This window comes from Camellia sinensis, chromosome 2, assembly GCF_055761805.1.
Source record: "Camellia sinensis isolate YWXY chromosome 2, ASM5576180v1, whole genome shotgun sequence".
NCBI lineage: Eukaryota > Viridiplantae > Streptophyta > Magnoliopsida > Ericales > Theaceae > Camellia > Camellia sinensis.
The window spans coordinates 13,552,209-13,573,284 of record NC_138962.1 but is presented as its reverse complement, the minus strand read 5'-3'; the positions used below and the strand labels follow the sequence as shown (position 1 = coordinate 13,573,284).

The 21,076-nt window shown below is 34.3% G+C and overlaps 1 protein-coding gene across 1 annotated transcript; it reads left to right on the top strand.

Moving 5' to 3' along the window:
* The first annotated feature begins 12,604 nt into the window (after nucleotides 1-12,604).
* Nucleotides 12,605-20,260, top strand: LOC114299519 (uncharacterized). The gene is made up of 2 exons (XM_028244285.2): nucleotides 12,605-14,039; nucleotides 19,863-20,260. Exon 1 carries the CDS (start codon nucleotides 12,748-12,750, stop codon nucleotides 14,011-14,013), a length of 1,266 nt encoding a protein of 421 aa, XP_028100086.2. The 5' UTR covers nucleotides 12,605-12,747; the 3' UTR covers nucleotides 14,014-14,039; nucleotides 19,863-20,260.
* The last annotated feature ends 816 nt before the right edge of the window (nucleotides 20,261-21,076 follow it).

Sequence of the window (21,076 nt, the reverse complement as noted above, 5' to 3'; positions counted from 1 at the left end):
CAATGAAACAGAGAATGGAGGGGGGACGTTGTGTGTGTTTTTGAAATGGAAGTGTATAATATGGAAGATTAAAGATTGTGGATGTGGTGTGTGAGTGAGTAAGGGTAAAGATGGAAGATTATGGGTGGGGTGTGTAAGGGTAAAGATGGAAGATTGTGGTGCGTATTGAGCAAATTTCGTATTTATCAAATTACTAAAGGCGTATATTGAGTAATGATATGCCTTGAGATGAAAGATGGTGTGTAAATAAAGGCACCCTTAAATGTATGGACTGGGGTAACTAAGTGGATGGAAATAGAATTTCCCATAGTTTATAAAGGCAAAATTGAACAAAACAACCATGTTATCCCTACATATATATGCTATAGGGTGGAAAACCAAATCAAACAGGTGCCTCTATTTACACGCTACCTTTCATCTCAAGTTGCACCACTACTCAAGGCACACATTTAGTAATTTGATAAATAAGAAATTTGCTTAATACATATCATAATCTTCTATCTTTACCCTTACTCATACACTCCACCCGCAATCTTTTATTTTTACCCTTACTCACTCATACACCCCACCCACAATCTTTAATATTCCATATTCTACACATCCACTTCAAAAACACACACAACGTCCCCCTCTATTCTTTGTTTCATTATCATCCCAGCGGTTTGGGAACTAGTCTAAACCGGTCTCCATTCGTGCTGAATATGACTTCATTCTATTATTCTCTGGTTCATGACCCCTTCCATGGATGCACATTTATGGAAAAACCAAAAAAAAATTGTTATAAGTGTTCAGAAATACAAAATCGAGCTAAATTCAAAAGTTCGACTGTTGAAAATCGAACAAATGTTATAAGTTAGAAACTTATTAACCGAATATGTAGACTATGTTCGATACTAGAAAATCAAACAATTAGAACCTGTTCGGTTGTAGATAGTCGAACATGAGTACATTGTTCGAATCTGGGTATCCGAACAAATACAAATGGTTTACCACTTAGCAAGTACACGAAAATCGGAAAAAAAAAATGAAAAACTAACATTTTCCTTGCTCCATTGTTCCAAATCAATATTGCCAGATGCATCCATCATTCAGTCCAATCAAAATCTTCAATAATACGTATATTTTTTATTGTTTCTTTAAGAGTTTTTGATTTTTGTTTCAGGGTTTTTGGGTTCTTGAGAGAGAAGATACATATTCATTATTGTCCTTTATGATAATTTTATGTAAGGCGTGTATCATAGTTCTTTATCATTTGTGGTTATTTTACATTAGATTAATATTATAATAAAAAATAAACTAATTAATGGTGTGCTTAGAGATAAAATGTGTTGTGTAAATAGAAGCACCCAAATCAAACTATTTGTTTCCTCTCTTTCTCTCTCTCTCTCCCTCTCTTTCTCTCCGATGACACCATCACCACCGTTGCTGTCGCCGTCCCAATTTCCTTCCGTCGTCGTCCACTGTCGCTGCCGCTGACCACACCGCCCACGCTTCGTCTCCACCAAAACTGCACTAAAACACAACCAAACCCTTCATCTCTCTCTCTCTCTCCTCTCTGATCTGCACCACACTTTCTTTCTCATTGTCGTCATCGCCAATCTCTCACTCTCTCCAGATCTATAGCTTTACTAAGTGACAGACCATCTGATCTGGTTTGACTACCGATGCTTCTATTTTTCTTTATGTCATCGATGAGTTAGTGTTGGTGATCTCCATGGCTGTATCCATCGCGCTGTCGCCGCTTGTCTCCATCGCAAAAGAATCATCTTTCACGGTTTGAGTTATATTTTTCTTAACTCAGTCTTTGATTGTTAATTACCTTTATGGCTACTATATATGTGTTTTGTGGATAATGTATGGAGTTGTTCAGATCTGTAGACGGTGGTGATGATGAAGGCCAGGGTTGAACAGAAGTCCGTGTGGATCGTGGTAAGAGAGATTGGGTACGGCCGGTTGTAAAGCTTGTGATCTAGGATGTACTTGTTGTAGACAATCACAATGAAGCCGAGGAAGATCCGGATTACTACGTATGTAAGGAGATAAGGATTTTCTTGATCATACCATTTGATAGTACTCCTTCTTTGCTTATTGTCATGGATGTGAACACAACTGATTGAAGAGGATAAGGTGTGTAGGTGTAACAACCCCGACCCAAGATTAACGATAATCTGTGTTTTAATGTGCCTAATAAGATATTAAGACCATGTTTTGAATTAAATTGCATAGATGGTGCATTATTTATGTTTCCATCTATTTATTGTAAGAATATCTGTTTGAGTTACTGCTATATTCTGTGAATTGAAGACCTTATCGGCATTTGACTCAAAAATTGATTTGATTTATGTGCTATTTGGAATTTATAGAATTTTATGGTAGGTTTCATTAAAATTTGATTTGGAATGATTAAATTAGACTAAATTAGTGCCCATTTATTTTAACTTCAATTAACTATACTTTAACCAAGCCTATTAGGCACCAAGTGAGCCCCACTCATCTTTTTCCTTTCATTTGAGTACATTTGAGCCTCTTCAAGGAAGAAAAACGTGGGAGAGAGATAGAGTGAGAGAGTAGGGAGGAAATTGAATGGAAATTGAACTCAACAAGATAATTGGCTAGGAAATTGAAGGAGAATTGGAGAATTGAGCTAGGATTCACCAAGAGCCCAAGGAATTGAAGACTTTAGGTAAGAAACCAAACCTTTAGTCTTGAGGTTGAGTTGATTCACCCATGAATTTAAGTGAATTGAGCTAGGAAATGTGTGAACCAAGCTTAAGAAGTAGGAAGGAAGACCAATTCAAATATGCATGTACATTTCATTACATTTTGAGCATGTTTACTAAGAATTTTCTCATGCATGTCTTGAATTCACCTTAATTTTGTGAAATCATCAAGTTTCATGATGTTTTTTAGCATTTGATCATGTTTTGAGAAGTTGGAGTTTAAAGAAATTCATGCATGTTATGTTCATATAACATTCATAAAGTTTAAGTTGAATTTTTTAACAATTGGCATGCTTTTGGGCCTTGATTTCATGAAATAATCTTCAAAGCATGATGTTTTGTGAGTCTCTAAGTGTTTTCCAGAATTTTGGCCCAAGGGGATGAGTTTTGGAGTGTTTGGTTTGAGTTTGAAGCTTAAAGATCAAATCTGGAAATTCCAGAATTCGAATCCACGCCCGAGCGAGAACCCTGAATGTGTGCACTTCCGTTTGAGCTGTCACGCCCCAAAATTTTGAGACCGCAAGAGAAATATATAAAGTACAACTCAAACAAAAGAGATAACCACAATATGTTAATATACACATACAAGTAGAGTTATAACATAGATAACTGATTTGAGTTCCACTAGAGGTTTACAAACATTGTCAAACCAAAAGGTAAAAGAAGAGAGAACACAAAAACAAACAACTAGTCCAAGTTTTCAAGTGAACCACGGCTCTAAAACTTCATCTTGATTGTCTTCGGGATCACCTTCCCCGTCGTAAGCCGCTTCTTCACCTGGCACGACACGCCATGAGCTTGGAATGCCCAGTACAAACACATACACCCCTATATCTTCTATCAATCAATCATACACAAGACAAATCAGATAACATAACATACTTCCATTAAGGTTTTATAAATTAGTAGTTAGACTAGGCATTTAGAATCCCCCCCAAAGAGATCCTTCTACCCAACCACAAGATTAAACACCGAACTGCTCAGAACTTCCCCTTTTGCTGCTTTGCAGACCTTACCACCCATGCCCACCTCCCGGTTATTTACCTGTCAGTGGCATTGATGGACCTTAAAAGGGACGACCAACAAGTGGGCTCGCTTGCACCCAAATCATGCCTCGGGCTCGCTTACACCCTGCACATACCATACCAATTCGTGCTTAGGGCTCGCTTACACCCTAAAACCACCGCATACAGTCTGAATACATCCGGGTCAACCTAGGGGCTCACCTAAACTGCTTACGCAAGACTTAACTCATTTGGTATTAATCCCATCCTAATTCATGTCATGCATATGTATAAAATTGTTTTAAAACACTAAGATAAACGTCACCCATTGCTAACCCCTTATCATTTCCTGTTTATTAGATCTTTTGCTAGGTAAGTCAGTCACATTCGGTAATTCGGTCATTTAAACGAGTATGGGAAAAACATACTAGAGGAAATATAGTCCATGGTCATCATACATAAGTATAGTAAGGCAAGAAAATAACATTAAAAAGGCTTTGAAACATTTAGAGACAAATAACATAATATAACACAATTTCCAGCACTGTTCGATTCTGCAGGGCTAACAAGAACGCTTTGGTAAAAATATTTCTAGGCCAAATTAGGGGCTGAAATTTCACATAAACAATATTCAATCTGTCTAGTTTCAGTTCCAATTTTCAGAAGTTGCACAGCCCCTCCACAAATTCATCTACAAACTATATTCGAAAATCTGTCCAGATTTGTCACCCTTTGGGGAAACTAACATTTCTCTCAATCTACCCGATGGTTTTCACTCAAATAAAATCTGTTGGAAAGAGGACTCAGAGTTCTAAATTTTTACAGAAGAAACAACATGAGATGATTTTTCTAGAATTTTATAAAATTGCTAAAAGTGGACTGTTTTTCAGAGATTCAGGACCAGATTTTTCAACAAATTATCCAAGCCCTAAAAACACACAATTAGGAGCTAATAAAATTTTCACAAGCTGTAAAGACATAAAATATCCTACAATAAATTCAGATTTGAGAATTAGATAGAGTTGATATTTCTTTTAAATTAGAGAAGTTGCAGCAGTGCCTAATTTCACAAGTTTGCAAGACAATGATACTATTTCATACCTACACCTTCACACACACCAAAAACACCCTATTTACCATCAATTTGTAACACAAGAGGCATACTAGACCATAGAATGAGATGATGAAAGGATTGGAGAAAATAAGGAAGAGGTATGTTCTTACCTTCAAGAATTCCTTCTCTTTCCCTTTTTTTTCTTTTTCTTCTTACTTCTCTACCTCCCTTCCCTTGAGCCAACTCTCCCTCTCTCACCCTCTCCTTGGGCTTTAGAAAAATGTGGGAGTGGATTTGGACAAGCCCTCAATTTATATAATATAAGGTAGCTTAATGGCTAAGATAACTAAATATCTAGATAGTTATTTTTTTTTTTTTATTTTTGTTTGTTGTTATCCAATCACTTTTCCACCAACATATTATATATATATATATATATATATATGTATATATTTAAACTATGTATATATCCAAATAAACAATAGTATTCCATTCAAATAAATAATAAATGAAAGAACAAAAAAAAAATAGAAATAAAATAAAATGCGTGAATTAATTTAGAAATTATGAGGCAAAATAAATAAAACCAAGTTTTAGGATAGTTCCAATCATAAAGTGGCGTTCTATGAATTAATTATGGTAACACACGGAGAAGTTATTATTTACTTGGGCCCTTATGCAGACTTTTACGGAACTAGGGCTAAAATGCTATTAGCCAAAGGCTCAGGGTTTCAAGTGTAATGACAAAAAAATTAGGGTCTCTACACGAGCGACATGATACCCGCTCGAGCGTGAAATCCATGTATCTAGAAGTTCATATGTTTTGCAGCACGCTCGACCGACAAAAGTCACGCTCGAGCGAAGGTCTGAGCCTCACGCTCGAGCGTGGATCAAGCGTGAAAAGCAAGCAACCAGTACTTTTTCTGAGTTTATAGTTCGCTCGAGCGAACCCTTACTTTTTGGCATGTCCGCTCGAGCAAGGAAAGACACGCTCGAGCGTGGACCTTGTTTTCAGCAAAATTTGAAAAATATTTTCAAGTGCATTGTTGCATCCTCATTCCATCCTAGACATTCCTAGGCCATGTTTAAGACACTATAACGAGGATAAAGGCTAGAAACACACTTAAGACAAGAACATGAGTTATGTGCAATTCGAGCGTATGTTTCAATGTATGTCACTGTCATGTTTTGTAGGTCACGCACCTTAGGATAAGTGAGTTGCCTACTTTACTTGTTTACTTGGATCTATTTGTTAATAGTGAGTAATAACTCTGTAAAGTTATATTTAATTACAAGTATTTTCTAACTAATATGATACGATCTGTTTTCTGAAATGCTATTTTATGAATTATGAATGTCCATTTTTATGAAATGTATTTGTGGCATCCTTAGTTCACGTGGCCCTCGCCCGGGGGTAACAATACCGTGGCCAATATGCACGTGGCCCTCGCCCAGGGGTAACAATACTAAGGCTTATATTCATGTGGCCCTTGCCCCGGGGTAGCAATACCGAGGCCTATATTCACGTGGCCCTTGCCTGGGAGTAACAATACCATGGCTACTTGCGCGCAAGATATGGACCTTTATGGTCGTCGGTACCGACTATACATGTGAGTCTTAGGACCAAGTTGATATGATAGCTAATGGGTATACCATGTATGACCTTATGTAAAATCTGAATATGAATACAAATATGAGCATGTATCTGAATCTATTTCTGATTTGAAATCTGAATATGCATGAGACTCTGTTTTCGATAAGAATATATTTCTAATATAAACTCTGACTTCTAACTCTGTGCTGGACATCATTCATTAAAACTCTTTACCTAGTTATTATTCACTGAGCTCTAGCTCACTATATTATTTGTATATATCTAGGTGAGCAGGCACGCGACCAGGCTTGAGATGCTACCTGGCGGGTTTTGGTGTCAGCCAGCCATCATGCCTCCTGTGGAGGTTCTCTTTTGAGATCTACTCAAGTTTTTGTGTCCTTGGGACCTTTGTACCTTCTAAATGTTTATGTCTGGTCTGAACACGTTTGAAAGCTTGTGTAAGTGGCTTGGGTGATGTAAGGTTACTGTATTTTCATCGCCTCATCTGTATGTGTATATATATATATATGAAAAGTTTAAATTTCCTGTCCCATGTATGTCTGCACAGCTCTATGGACTATGTAGGTTTGTATATTTGCTTCCGCAGCCCCTGTTATATATATTATTTTGTTCAGAGGCCTTCGGTAATCTATGGCTTACTGGCCGGTTACGATGCTAAACCCATATGGGCGGATTTGGGTCGTGACAGTAGGATAAGCAATGAGGGGTACGGGATAAACAGGGAAAGAGTTTGAGTGATTGAAGAGGATAAGGTGCGTATGATAAGCAATGAGGGGTACGAGATAAGTAGGGAAAGAGTTTGAGTCTTTTTGTGTGAGGATAAGGTGCGTATGATAAGCAATGAAAGGTATGAGATAAGTAGGGAAAGAGTTTGAGTCTTTTAGTGTGTGTGCGTGTGCGTGTGTGAGGGCTGTGAAGTGGAAAAAATAGGGAGAAATGGAAAAGTATTTACCCCGAGAGGTAGGCCTCGTTTGGCATGTGCTTATTATAGCTTAAAAGTTAAAATGTTACTAAAAAAATTAAAAAACCTAGAAGTTATACCAAAAAGTCAAAGATTCGTTTTTCTTTCTATTTTTTGCACATCTTTTCGTAAAAAGTCATTCTAAACATACTAGTTTTTTTTATCTCGTATTTTATCTAAAAAGTCAAAAAATTACTAAAATAACATATTTCCAAACGAAGCCTTAGTTGATCTTAATTTACTGTGAGAATTGGGTATTTATGGACACAAGTTGTTCAATGAAATGACTCAGAGAAATTGTTTCACTTGGAACACTATGATTAAAAGAGAAATTCAAGCTAGAAATGGAGTGATGTTGGAGTATTTAAGAAGAAGATTTACTCTTTCAAATCAACTTCACTAATCTACTCTATCGCTCTCTCAGTGGTGGATATAAATATGTATGTATGTAATTTGCCCATATAAGAGATATATATGTATGTATGAATGCATGTAATTTGGATAGATAATAAATAGATAGGTAGGTATGTATAAATGTATGTATGTAATTTGCACAGATAAGAATAAATAAATAGATAGGTATGTATAATTGTATACATGTAATTTTCACAAATAAGAATAGACATGGGAAAATTTGGCTTGGTAGTGGTTAACAGGGAATTAATTGTAATTTTGTTGTGTAGTGTGTTGTGTTGCTTCATCGATCATTTGTTATATTTTCAACAGATAAAAAATTGATTAGGGTTAAAAAAAAATTATTTATTTTTATTAGGGTTAGGTTATACCAAGGATATGTTCATTCAAAAAATTGAATAGATAAAAATAGATTTCAACATATAAGAAAAATTAGCACAAGAATTTCAACAGATAGGATACATTAGCACAATAATTTTAACAGATAAGACAAATTAGAGAGAGAAATTCTCAGAATTTGAACAGATAGAGAGAGAAACACATATAATTTGAACAGATAGGGAAAAAAATTGAATAAATAAGGAAAAAATTGAACAGATAGATATAAATTTGAACAGATAGTCTAAAAAATTCAACAGATAAAAAAAAGTCAAACAGATAAATTAAGGGGTAAAGTTGAAAATAAAATGTCTTTCAAAATAAATAAAAGGACTTTTAACAAAGCTGTTTCACAAAGAGTGGACTTTTCATCAATAAAAAAAATATCCATTGGACAGGTTTTATACTCATTTTTAACTTGAATTTTTTAACAATTTTCTCTAAAATAATTTATAATTTTAATTATTAATATTTATAAAATTAATCATTTATTTATAGTAATTTTTTTTTTTTAATTTACACTACATTGAAATTTTCCCTTTTATTTACTATTTGCATACGCTTGTTTTCCATAGTTTCATGCATTTTTTTAATTGGTAGATTACACTATTTATTTTTGAAGTTTCTTTTGTACAATTAACAAATATAAATTAAAATTTTATTAGTTCTTAATATAATTATATTAAACTTGTAAGGGTAAATATTTTTTTTAACTAAACTCAAGGGGATCTTAGTGTAATTTACCATCTCTCTTTTCTTTTCTTTTAGTTAACTTGTAAAGTCTCATTGTATAAATTATTTGGAAAAAGAGAAAAAATAAAAGAGAAAATTTTTAAATCATTTTGTTCTTATTTATGCGTGAATACATATCTAGAAGAGTCATGAGTTGTTTTTTTTTTTTTTTTTTTTTTTTTTTTTTTTTTTTCATTTTCTAATTTTAAAATTCATAATTTTAAAGGTAATTTTTTTAAGATTCTTCATATTAAGATTTTATAATATAAAAGATATGAAATACTCTTATAGTAGTTGCGGTCCCTCAAATTTTTACAGAGAAAGTTCAAAACACAGATAAATTTGTCTGAAATTTCTCAGTGTGTTGAAATTTGTCTGAAATTTCTGATTTGAAATGTCTCTGTGTTTTCAATATTTTCTGTATTTTAATTTTTTAATTTAAAATTTCTCTAATTTGCTCAAAAATATTTTTGTGTTGTGATCAATTTTATCTAATTTACTTACAATTTTCTCTATGGTTTGAATAAATCAGAAAAAATTGAACTACTTGCAAATAATTTTCTTTGGCATCAATCAAGGCACTAATGATAAAGAAATTACAGAGAAATTCATCTCAACCAAATTACTAATTTTAACAAGATCAAACAAGCACATAAAATAAAGTAAATCCAATGTGTTAAGATAAAACTGTGATACCAGAAAAAATTCATCTCAAGGGGAAAATTAAACACAGGAAGACAACTAATCAATAAAAATCAAACAAGCTGATTTTTTCTATTTTTTTGAAAAACGTGTAAAAAAAGTAGAGAGATGATATTGTAACAACCCAAATTTTTAATTATTCTGTAGAATTTATATTAATATTATTTAATCTCAGTTTAAAAAATATATAATTTATTATATATTATTATGCGTAATTTTGTAAAATAATATAATTATTAAAAATTTAAGGGTCAAAATATAAATAATAATAATATAGATAATATAAATAATAATAATAATAATAGGTATAGTACTAAAATAAATAAATAATTTTCTATTAATATATGATAAAATGTAATTTAATTAAGAATTAATTAATTTATATAATTATATTAAAATATTAAGTTAAAAAATAATTACCTTAAATATCTATTAAAAATGACAACAAATTTATATAATTATTAATCGAATCTGAGCTAGATTCGTACGCCACGTATGCGCCTTATCTCCCTGTATAATGGGAGGCGTGTCACCTGGAGCAGAAAGGAAAGAAAAAACGAATGGAAAGGAAAGAAAAGAAGAAAGAAAGAAAGAAAAAAAAAAAAAAAAAAAAAGGAAAAGAAGAAAAAAATAATGGAAGGTAAGAAGAGTTTTTAATAGTGAAAAAAAGGAATAAAGTATTACAGTTAAAGTAAGTTATATTATACCTTAAATCATCAAAATATATTTTACGTATATTTTGGCTTATCAAAATTTATTTTACACAAGTTATGATTTATTAGTATATTAATGAAAGTTATATTTTATAAAGATTTCAGTTACGTGGTTTTATTTCTGAACCCTATTTGCTTAAAAGGAAACCTATGAATATGTTTGTTTATATTTTAAAGAATATTTGACTACAACCTTATGAACAATTATGTTTTGTAAGTACTGCCACGAGAGTCCCATACCTTGGGGGACTTAAATAATCATTGGCCTCTGTTTGGTTACTTTGTGACCCTCTGATCCATTGACATTTGTTCTGTGCGGAGCTAAGTGCTACACTATCGTGGGAGCCACCTCTAGAACCCGTACGAGCCACCTCTTGAATCCGTACTTCTGTTCTGACTGTCACTTCAATGGCCTCTGTTCCGTTATGTTCTATATTGTGGTCATGGTTATATATTTACATAATTTCTGTATTTCAATTTTCTGCCACTTAAATGAAAATAATCTCAGTTTTGCTACTTAAAGAATTATTTGTTTTGACTAAGTTATCTTAAATGTTTTGGCCTAACTAACTATCCATGGTTATTTCGTATCCCTTATACTCTTGGTATAATATTTCTTACTCTGCCATGTGCTTATAGTTGTTTATCAATTTTCAGGAAACAATGCAATTTAGAAATAGTCTTGGAAAGTCTTAGATGCGGGGCTGCGGAATAGACACACACAACACTTTTATGATATTTTTTATATGTAAATATCGACCTTTTTGGTCAATACATTTTGTAATAAAAATAGAAACTCTAATGATTATTTTGGTACCCTTATTTAAATATTACTTCCACTCGCGTTATTTGATTTGTTTAAGAATTGGCCGTAGGTAACCTCAGTTACTTGCCATCACGATGCTAAACCCTTAGGTACAGGGAGCGAATCGTGACAGATATGACCAAAAATAGGTCAAATGTCAAAAATTGAATTTTAGCCAAATTTTCAAATTGGCCCATAATTTGATGGGTTAGAAAAAATTTAAATGCCAGAAAAAATTTAGCTCAAAAAACCCTTATTTCCACCCAATTTCAATCCCAAACTCAAACTCAAACCCATCCACAAACTAAAATTTATGCGCCATTCATGAGCCAAAGGTACATCAATCAAAATCACAAGATTCTTAATAGTTCAAGTAATCTAGGCCTTTCTTTATTGAAATTTCAAATATAAAATACAAAGACGAAATATTGGTATAGGTATATATATATATACATAGAGAAAGAGTATAGAGATGGAAGAGAGAGAAGACAGAAGAGAGAGAGGAATTGAGATTTCGTATATGTATATATATATACTAACATATCGTTCGTGATATGTATGGATTGTGTTTATAATTATGTATATATGTGAATTGTGATTTTTAAATATTTTTTTTAAATGTTATTTTTTCTTTTTTCATATTATATTAAAATTTAATATTTTGATAATAATCATATGTATTGGACTTTTCAAGGAGTTAAATGTCTTTTTTTATTATATTATATTAAAATTTAATATTTTGATAATAATCATATGTGTTGGACTTTTCAAGAAATTTTTTTTATACTTGTTCTTAATGCATTAAAGTGTTATTATGAGGGATAATAATCATGTGTTGGGACTTTTCAAGAAATTTATGTGTGTTAGATTTCAAAGAATTTTTTTTATGCTTGTTCTTAATGCATTAAAATGTTATTATGAGAGTAAGACTTGGGAGAAGTTAATAAATGCTAAGATTATTATTTTTTAAATAAAAAAAATAAGAAATTTAGATTGAGACTCCCACAAAGTTTGGGGCTAAAAACCCCCTTTTGCTTAATATATAATATAGATATATATATATATATAGAGAGAGAAGAGATGGTGTGATATATGACTGTGGATAAGGAATCTTAGGTTACAAAAAAAAATATTATAGACCTCTTTTATTATTAAAAGTTAGAGAGAGATATTAGACTAATTTTTTCGTAAGAAGTGAGAAATATTAATGTATATGTAGCGAAAAATTATAATATACAACCCTTTAGAAAAGGTTTATCATATGAACTTTAGTTATGTCATTTTATTATTTAATTATAAATAATATATATATTTTTTAAATTATGATATTATTTTAATCATAATTTATGAATTTTTTTAATTATGATATTATTTTAATCATAATTCATGAATTTTTTTAATTATATTTTATATTGCTTATAGTTATACTAACATTTTGTTTTATAGATGTTTTAGAGATATAACTCAAAAATTAAAATTATATCATTTTCCTAATTATAAGGTTGATGTGATAAACCCTACTCTGTTCGCACGTCCGTTGAATGTGTTTCGCCACAAAACCCTAAATTCTTATCAGTCAGTCTCTCGTCGCTGAGAGAGGGGGAGGGAGAGGGAGGGGGGGAATCCTCAGTGCAGCAGCGCGGTTGGTGATGATGATGCTAACGTTGAAGGGTCGGGTTTCTAAGCATTTGTTATATCAATCGCCATCGACTATTCATTCAACGTTGCCCCTTTTGATGAGGTTATGCTCCTTTAGTTCAATCGATATCGATGGTGCTGGTGGTGGTGCGGGTCGAAGACAACCCTTGAAAGGAGAACAAGGCACAATCAGCAGCGGCGCAGCAGCTTTTGCCCGTAGTAGCACCGAGCCTGCCGAAATTGATAATAACAACTACGACCGAATCAGAGAGGATAAACGGAGAACGTACGACACAGGCCGTCAGAATCCACCGGATCCCATACCCAATAGGCCCTTGCGGGGCAGCAGGGGATACGAGAATAAGTCAACCTCCTCCGCCGACACCATCAACCAGAGGAGCAAGCCCGTTGGAATGGGAGGAAGCAGAACCGGTCGTCAATCTCCCAGCACTAGCAGCAGCAGCAGCAGCGATCTTTTCTTATTCGATAAATTTGGCCACGACGGTGATGACGAGGAGGAGAAAAATACGAAGAAGCAATCCTCTCAAAAGCAATATTCCCGACCTCAACCTTCGAAGCAGGAGCAGGAGCAGGAGCAGCAGGGCCACGATTTTCTTGAAAAATTCAAGCTTGGGTTTGATAAAGGGGACAAGCATCTCCCGTTGCGTAAACAAGAAGAGGACAAGGAGATGAAAGCTTCCCCACCTCCTCCTCAAGACGTGGACGAGATATTCAAGAAAATGAAGGAAACAGGCCTCATTCCCAATGCCGTGGCAATGCTTGATGGCCTCTGCAAGGATGGGCTAGTCCAAGAAGCCATGAAGCTTTTTGGTCTGATGCGCGAGAAGGGTACCATCCCTGAAGTCGTGATATACACAGCTGTGGTCGAAGGTTTCTGCAAGGCCCAAAAAATGGATGATGCTATGAGGATTTTCAGGAAAATGCACAACAACGGGATCTCTCCCAATGCATTCAGTTACACCATCTTGATTCAAGGCCTCTACAAAGCTAAGAGACTGGAGGATGCACTTGATTTCTGTGTGGAAATGCTGGAGGCTGGTCATTCCCTCAACTTGGCTACCTTTGCGGGTTTGGTTGATGGGTTTTGCAGGGAAAAGGGTTTAGAAGATGCCCGGAGCATCATTGGAGCATTGACGCAGAAAGGGTTCTCTTTTGACGAGAAAGCTGTTCGAGAGTATCTGGACAAGAAAGGGCCATTCTTGCCACTGGTTTGGGAGGCAATATTTGGGAAGAAAAGCTCGCAGAGACCTTTATGAGTTTTCCTGTCAGAGTCATACATATTGTAAGCTCTTGTCTTTTGCTCTAACCTGCTTCCTTGGCTTTCCCCAAAATCTTACTGCAATTAACTCTCAATCAACATCCAATTTCATGTTTCTTCGATTATTTATTTATTTGAAATGAAATGGCATTGGCATGGATGCTGAATGTTTCTAGCATCCAATCAGGTAGATCTGTGTACAAAGCTTGTTGAAGCTTGTGCTTTTTTTTTTTTTTTTTGGATAAGTAAGTCATATTATAATCAAAAAAGAAAAATATACAATGAAGTTCAACACACAGCTTTTGATGGAAGCACAAAAATAAACAAAATAAACTACTCCATCAAAAAACAAACTGAGCTTATAGAAAACAGGCAAAACATTCCCAACAAAACAAGGATTCAGAATTTCCTTCTAGCATTCTTCAAGTCATGAAGTTTTGCTTTAAGTTTTCTTCTGTTATCCTCTTTTGAAGTCTCCCCATAACTAGGATCACTTGGAGATGGACTCCCTCTATTTCTCAACTCTTGACTTGAATTTCCATTTCCTAACTCGTCCATATCACACGATTCAAGGACATCAAAGGCATTAGATGTTGAGGGGACAGAAGACTGCGTCTCTCTCTCTTTGTTGATCAATGGCGTTGAACCTTGCCCACCATCTCTCCCTTTTTTCTTCACCACTTCCCATTTAGTCGGAATTTGTGTTTTAGTGTCCTTGACTCTCCACTCATGTTTGAAGGAGGGAGGGTTCAAAGACTTTGGCTTTTGAGGGCACAAATTAGTGGTATGGCCAAAAGTCTTACAACCATCACACCTTTGGGGCTTCCATGGTACCTCAACTTGAATCTTATATGGGTCACCATAACCAAGATTTATTTTGAAAGACTTAGGGATCTCTTTATTTGCTGGCACTTCAATACAAATTCTCGCAAACGTAAGTCTGCTTCTCTTGAAAGTTGGCTCATCCAAATAAAGAGGAGTTCCCAAGATGCTAGCTATGTAACCCAAACCCTCTTCACTCCAAAGTTCCAAAAGAACATTGTACAACTTCACCCACAATGGCACACTTGAAAATTCACACTTTGTTAGTTTTAGTCCAGGTTGTCATTTTTTAATAACAATCAATCTATCCCCAACATAATAGGGGCCATCTTCCAAGATTGTGTCCATAGCCTTTTCACTTTTTACTTTAAAAATAAAAAAATCATTGTCAATGGAGACAACGTCCTCAAGCAAATTTTCCCAAAGTTTCTTCGCCCAAGTTTTCACATAATGGAAAGAAAATCTTTTATCAATGAAGTATCCAACCAAAGTATTTTCCCAATGAGAAAAGCCTTTTTTTGAGATCTCAATAGGGACATTGTAAATGCCATCTACTTGGTTCTCAATCTTATGGGCACCTTGTTAATCTCTTCTTTAATTAAAGAGCTCCCAACTTGTAGAGGTTTACCTGATATAGCAAGTGTATCCAGACCTTCACTACCATCTTCCATATGTAGATCAACCGAATCCTCATTTCGACAAGCTCACACGGGCTTATCACTCTCTCGTTGCTTGGAACCCATTACTTCTTTCCTTTGATCAGCACTAAGTGAGCCAAATTTATTTGACAACATCATTTCGTTTGCCACCAATGGGGACACAGTGGTCAATTTTGGCCACTGCTTAACATCAGTTAGCACTCTAGTTGGTGTGTTCCATGCATTAGGTGTTTGATGCTGCTTTGGTGATTGCTCAGGTGAGGCTTGCATTTCCACAGTCCAGCGAAGCTTTTGCTTTTAACGTGAGAATTAGACTCAATAACTTTTCTAATAAATATGCATGTGATTTTTCTGTATTTTGTTTATTTATAAGATTGTGCTCAATTTTCTGAATGCGAGCCTGTAGTAAATCAAGTGGGGCTTAAGAAAGTCAAAAGGCTACCAATGAGGTGAAGGGGCTGAATACAAGAGCAAAGTTATGACCTTAGTGTTATATCTCTGTCCTTTTAACTCATTTAGGTGCCTTCATGAAAGCTTTTGGATTAAAGCACTACTCTCAGGTCTGCCTCGGTAGGTTAGCTAGAATTATGACTTTAATCTCAGTATATGAATAATGCCATGGAAACATATTTTCAGCCAGATGTTTCCAAAAGTTTTTCATCTCATTATCACTAGACATTCCAAGAAAAGGGGTACTACCACTTTGTGAGCCGCTAAGTTTTCATGTGTCTATTATTGAGTGCTCTTATTTATTCCGCAGGAGTTTAATGGTTTTGGTTCTGGTTCTTTGGCAAGGATTGAGAGCAAAATATGTGAATTGCCTACAAATGTGCAATAGTATTTCCTTGAAACAACTTTGATGAGACAGCATTTGAATCTTTAGAAGCAGATTTATGCTTTCAACTTCAGATCTTTCTTCTAGTTGATCCACCTTTCTTCCCATCTCCTCATGGAACAATAAGCAGGCCTGGTTATGCTAAATGTATTTGCATATGGCAATAGTTATACGCAGCAAAATATTTATCATTCAGCTCAATGCTAAAATGTAACACTTTTAATAACGTTAAAAAAATTGAAAATCTAAGACTTATATAGATAGAGATTAACATATATCGAAAGAGCCATATGAGAAGCAAAATCAAGAGATTTCAATGTCTGAGTGGTCACTTCAACTTATATTATTTTGTTAAAGTTGATGTGTGTAAACGGAATTAGCATGAGGAATTGGAACTATATCATAAAAATGGGATAAAACAGCTGAAATCCTGAACTCAAGGTGCAAGGGAATGGTGAGGGTAATGCAAGAAGTTTAGGTGATAATCTTTAAAAGGAAATCAATGACATGGAAAACACTGGCAGATGGTTAAACAATCACAATGGTATACCAATAACTGCTATTTATTGGTACCCACTCCTTCTGCTGCTCCTTATTCTTCTTCTTGATGTACAATAATTTTTTGTTGTTAAAGTAACATATTAAAGGACAATCTTGGATCAAATAGATGAGCTAATGAAAGGGATACTTGTTGAGGAGAAGATTTTTATAGTGGAGATTTCAATGATCACGTAGGACAAAATTAACCGAGGATACGAGAGGTTGAATTTGGAACTTAATTTTAAATTTGTATATTTTTCTTATAGTTTGGCTTGCTCACATTTAATAAGTATTCTTTTCTTGTGATAGCATTATTATATGTCATCTGGAGGCATGCTTTAGAATCCAGTTGAGCACTGTAGGATTTGGAGCTCGAGGTGGTAGAGGTCTTCTATGAACTTATATAATTTCGACACCATCTGTAATAGGGATGAATCTCTTTGGTGGCGGTGATGTGAATTGTGGCAACCTTTATGGGTGTTCTTATGTAAGGCGTTGGGGGAATAGTTGTGGCCTTGTGGACTAAGGTGTTGTGTTTTCATTGGAAGAGCATTTCGAGTGCAAAGTTACCTTCCATGGTTGCCTTTTTTTTTACCATGACATTTGACTTGTTAAAAATTCTCACTATTGATAAATTGGTAAAAAGGTTTGAGGTGCTCGCTATTAGTGCTGTATGTATGGGAATAATGGAGAGGGTTAATCATCCGTTGGCACATTGTCAAGCTGCTGGAGATGTGTGGACCATCTGCCATCCCTACTTGGGATTCACTAGGCTTTACTGAGCTCATTGTAGAAATTTTAGAAACATGGTCAGGTGGGAGGATCCCCAGGAGGGCTTGGCCAATTTGGTAAGCAGCTCCCCATATTCTTTTGGAGGATTGTAAAGGAGAAGAGTAAGAATATTTCTGATGAGTCCCCTATTAAGTAATTAAATATGTGATGCTTAGTTCTTTATATCAATGGCTTCTTGGGAAAGGTTTTCTTCATGCCTTTCTATGTTTTGTATTTTCTTGTGTGGCTCCCTTTTGGTGCTGCTTGGTGATATTCTTTTACTTATTTAAAAAGCAAAAGAAAAAAAAGGGAGAAAAATTACTGTCTAGTGCATGTTTACTTGAAATTTAATGAGTTTAAACATTTGTTCGGATATCCAAATTTGTAAATATGTTTTCTTTTATGGAATTTGATATTTTTTCTTTTTAACTCTGTTTTTTAGATTTGGCCTCTGAAAGTAGTTCTAGTTGCCATTTCTTAATTTGCTGCATGTTCTCAAAATTATTTTTAAAATATTTATGAATTTACTTTGACATTACTTTTTGTTAACATCATCGCATATTGAATATTCTTGGCATGCAGAGGGACATTGTGAGACCTGCACTTCTGAAATTAATATCATAGTTTGATATAGGCATTGTTCTTTCATTTATGGCTGTGATTTTTTGGTCTGTAATAGCACTTCACATCATATCTGAAATTGTATCAGTTAGTTATATACCTATTTGTTTGATGCTCTCTTAAGCCCTCACAGAGGGTCACATACGTGCTGAATCTGTTTTGATGTCCAATACATCTGATTTCTATATTCATTTTGAAAATTCAAATTTTCTTTCCTGGGGTCAGAATGTGATAGCTGTTCTTACCTTTAAAGTGTTGGGGGTATGCTATTTCTTCTTTCCAGCCTTTTCTTTCTAGATATTCATTTACAGTCTTCGAATCATGGATTTGGAAAGGGAAAGGAAAAGGCGAGGGAAATGTGAATGGTCCAAATACCACCTTAATGGTTCCCCCAGGGGGAAAAAAAGACCAGGAAACTGGCGTGGATTGTGTTTTTGTTTGGAAGCGTCCTTGTTATGTCCTAGTCAATACATTGCACTTTTTGCTTTTTGGTTAACAAACTTTATATTATAGTTTGTGTTCTTGTTTGTCCAATTTGAGCGTTTGATGATGCCTGTTTCAATTGATCATTTTCAGTTATCCAGGGGAGGTAATTTATTCCATTTTCATTTGTGTTCTGACTTGTAGCCATTGGTGTTTCAACTTATTCTGGTACTAGGGATTTCTTGAGCTTAGAGGAAAAAAATGAAATAGAGAAGAGAGTTGAACGTAGTTCACTGTACAATTGCATCAAAAAGAAAAAGGAAAAAAACAAGTTGGAACATAACACAAACTGTATTGATTTTGCCCAAATGGATTGTAAGAGATTCAGATTGGGATTTTAACAACCATGTTCCTATAATAGATATCTTAGTTACTTGACTCACTCTCTCAAAACCACGGAAGTGCCCAAATACTGTTATCTCAGGTGCTGAATAATTGAAGTTCAATGTCTCTCAACTAAGGTCGCTCTGATTATCCCAAACTACTAGATCAAAAGGTCCTTATTTTCATAATTGGATTGAGGCCTTGTCTTGGTATGAGTTTTGGTTTTTGGGGTTTACTTGTTTCATCACATTTTTTGCTTGTTTTGTTTTATTCCCCTTTGTGGTAGGAGATCTTGAAATAGGCCTCTTCCTAACTGAAATAGTGGTATTTTCACCTAAGCAGGTTATTGATATTAAGTTTATTTTATGTTAAATCTATTCTATGCCCATGTTGTTTTACTAGTTTTCAAATTCAACCCATCTTCCTCATTCATCAAATCACCAAAAAATTTAGATGTAAAATTACGTTTGCACCCACAACTGGTGTATATATATAAGCACACAAACACACACATCCTGGGAGAATTTGCTTGTATTATTACAGTAGAAACAAATTTTGGCCGACATTTGTAGCCTTACTATTGTCTAGTTTATAATTCCTTACAATTTGCCTCACAAAAAGGATGTTTTCTGTCAAGGATTGATGTAAAATTTTGCATCAAGAGAAGGGACACACAATTCTTGGATTCATGCCCCGCCCCCCCCCCCCCCCCCCCCCTCTTTTTCTGCACTAACTCACTCTACAAGTAGTTTTACCAATTGCTATGCAACAAAGTTGACATGTTTGTTGTAGGTGAACATGGTATGCATGAAGTGGATCAACCAATTCATATTCTCAGGGATGCAAGTTCACAGAAGCTTAACATAGTCCCATTAATAGAAATGCACTAATTGATGGTAGAGGCACATGATTGCATGTTGCTGACGGAGGTACAACATTCTGTCATTTATTTTCTGTTCTCCTGTATTGAGCGCATAAGGATTTTATTTCTTGTTATAACATTGAGCATAGGCAATGTTGCCGTATACTGACAATAGCTTTTGTAACCGGTTGGATTTTAGATTTGGTACGGTGAATGAGCCAAATGTGATTGATGAACATCCTTTTCTTAAGGGGGAGATGCTGTGGAAATGGGGCTTGTATAAATTTTAGTTATCAAATAAGAGATCTGAATATTATGGGGGTGTTTAGTGGGGTTTTTTTGAGCTAACTTTTGGCTTTTAAAAAGTTATTTTGAATTGTTTGGTTAAACTTATTTCAAACAGTTTCTGATTCTAACAATTTATTTTAAGTCAAAAAAATTGATTATGAGAAGCTGCTCACCTCTTATTTCTGATTATCAGTTTCTGTTATGGACATGTTAATTCACGATTATACTCTTATATTTTTTTATTTTTTTAAAAATAGAAAAAGATCTAAATGGACTATAAAATATTATTGTTATTTTTTTTTTGAGAAATATAGACAAATAGTGAATAAAAAAAATAAAAGTTAATTGAAAAAGTTACTTCACAGCTTATTTAACAAATGTTACTCAGCAACTTAAATTTATAATTCAATAGTTATACCAAACAGATTAACAGTTTCTGATTAAAATTATAATCTATAATCTGTTAAGGTATATTTTATAATCTGTTTTAACAGTTATATCAAACCAAATAAAACATATGTGAGCTTGTTGTGGCTTATGAGGCTAAAAGTTGGTTTTTGATTGATCTGTTATATCCCTTATTGAAGCCATGCTTGTTGGAGTAGCCTTTGGCTTGACCTTGCTTCTTGTTCACATCACGTGGTCGGTAGTATTTTATTGGGTTGAGAAGAGGTGTGGATGTGATGGGCACAACACATCTCCCCTTGGAGAGCACGGTGCACCAAGACAGTTTCTTAAAGACCCAGGAAGATATTTGTGATTTGGTCGGCCTCTTTTCTTTTTCTTGTTTGTTATAGCATCTCTAACATTTACTTTTTTTTTTTTTTTTTTTTTTTTTTTTTTTTTTCCCTTATTA

Coding starts and splice junctions, on each gene's coding strand:
- LOC114299519 (XM_028244285.2), top strand. CDS start 12,748: ATGATGATGCTAACGTTGAAGGGTCGGGTTTCTAAGCATTTGTTATAT.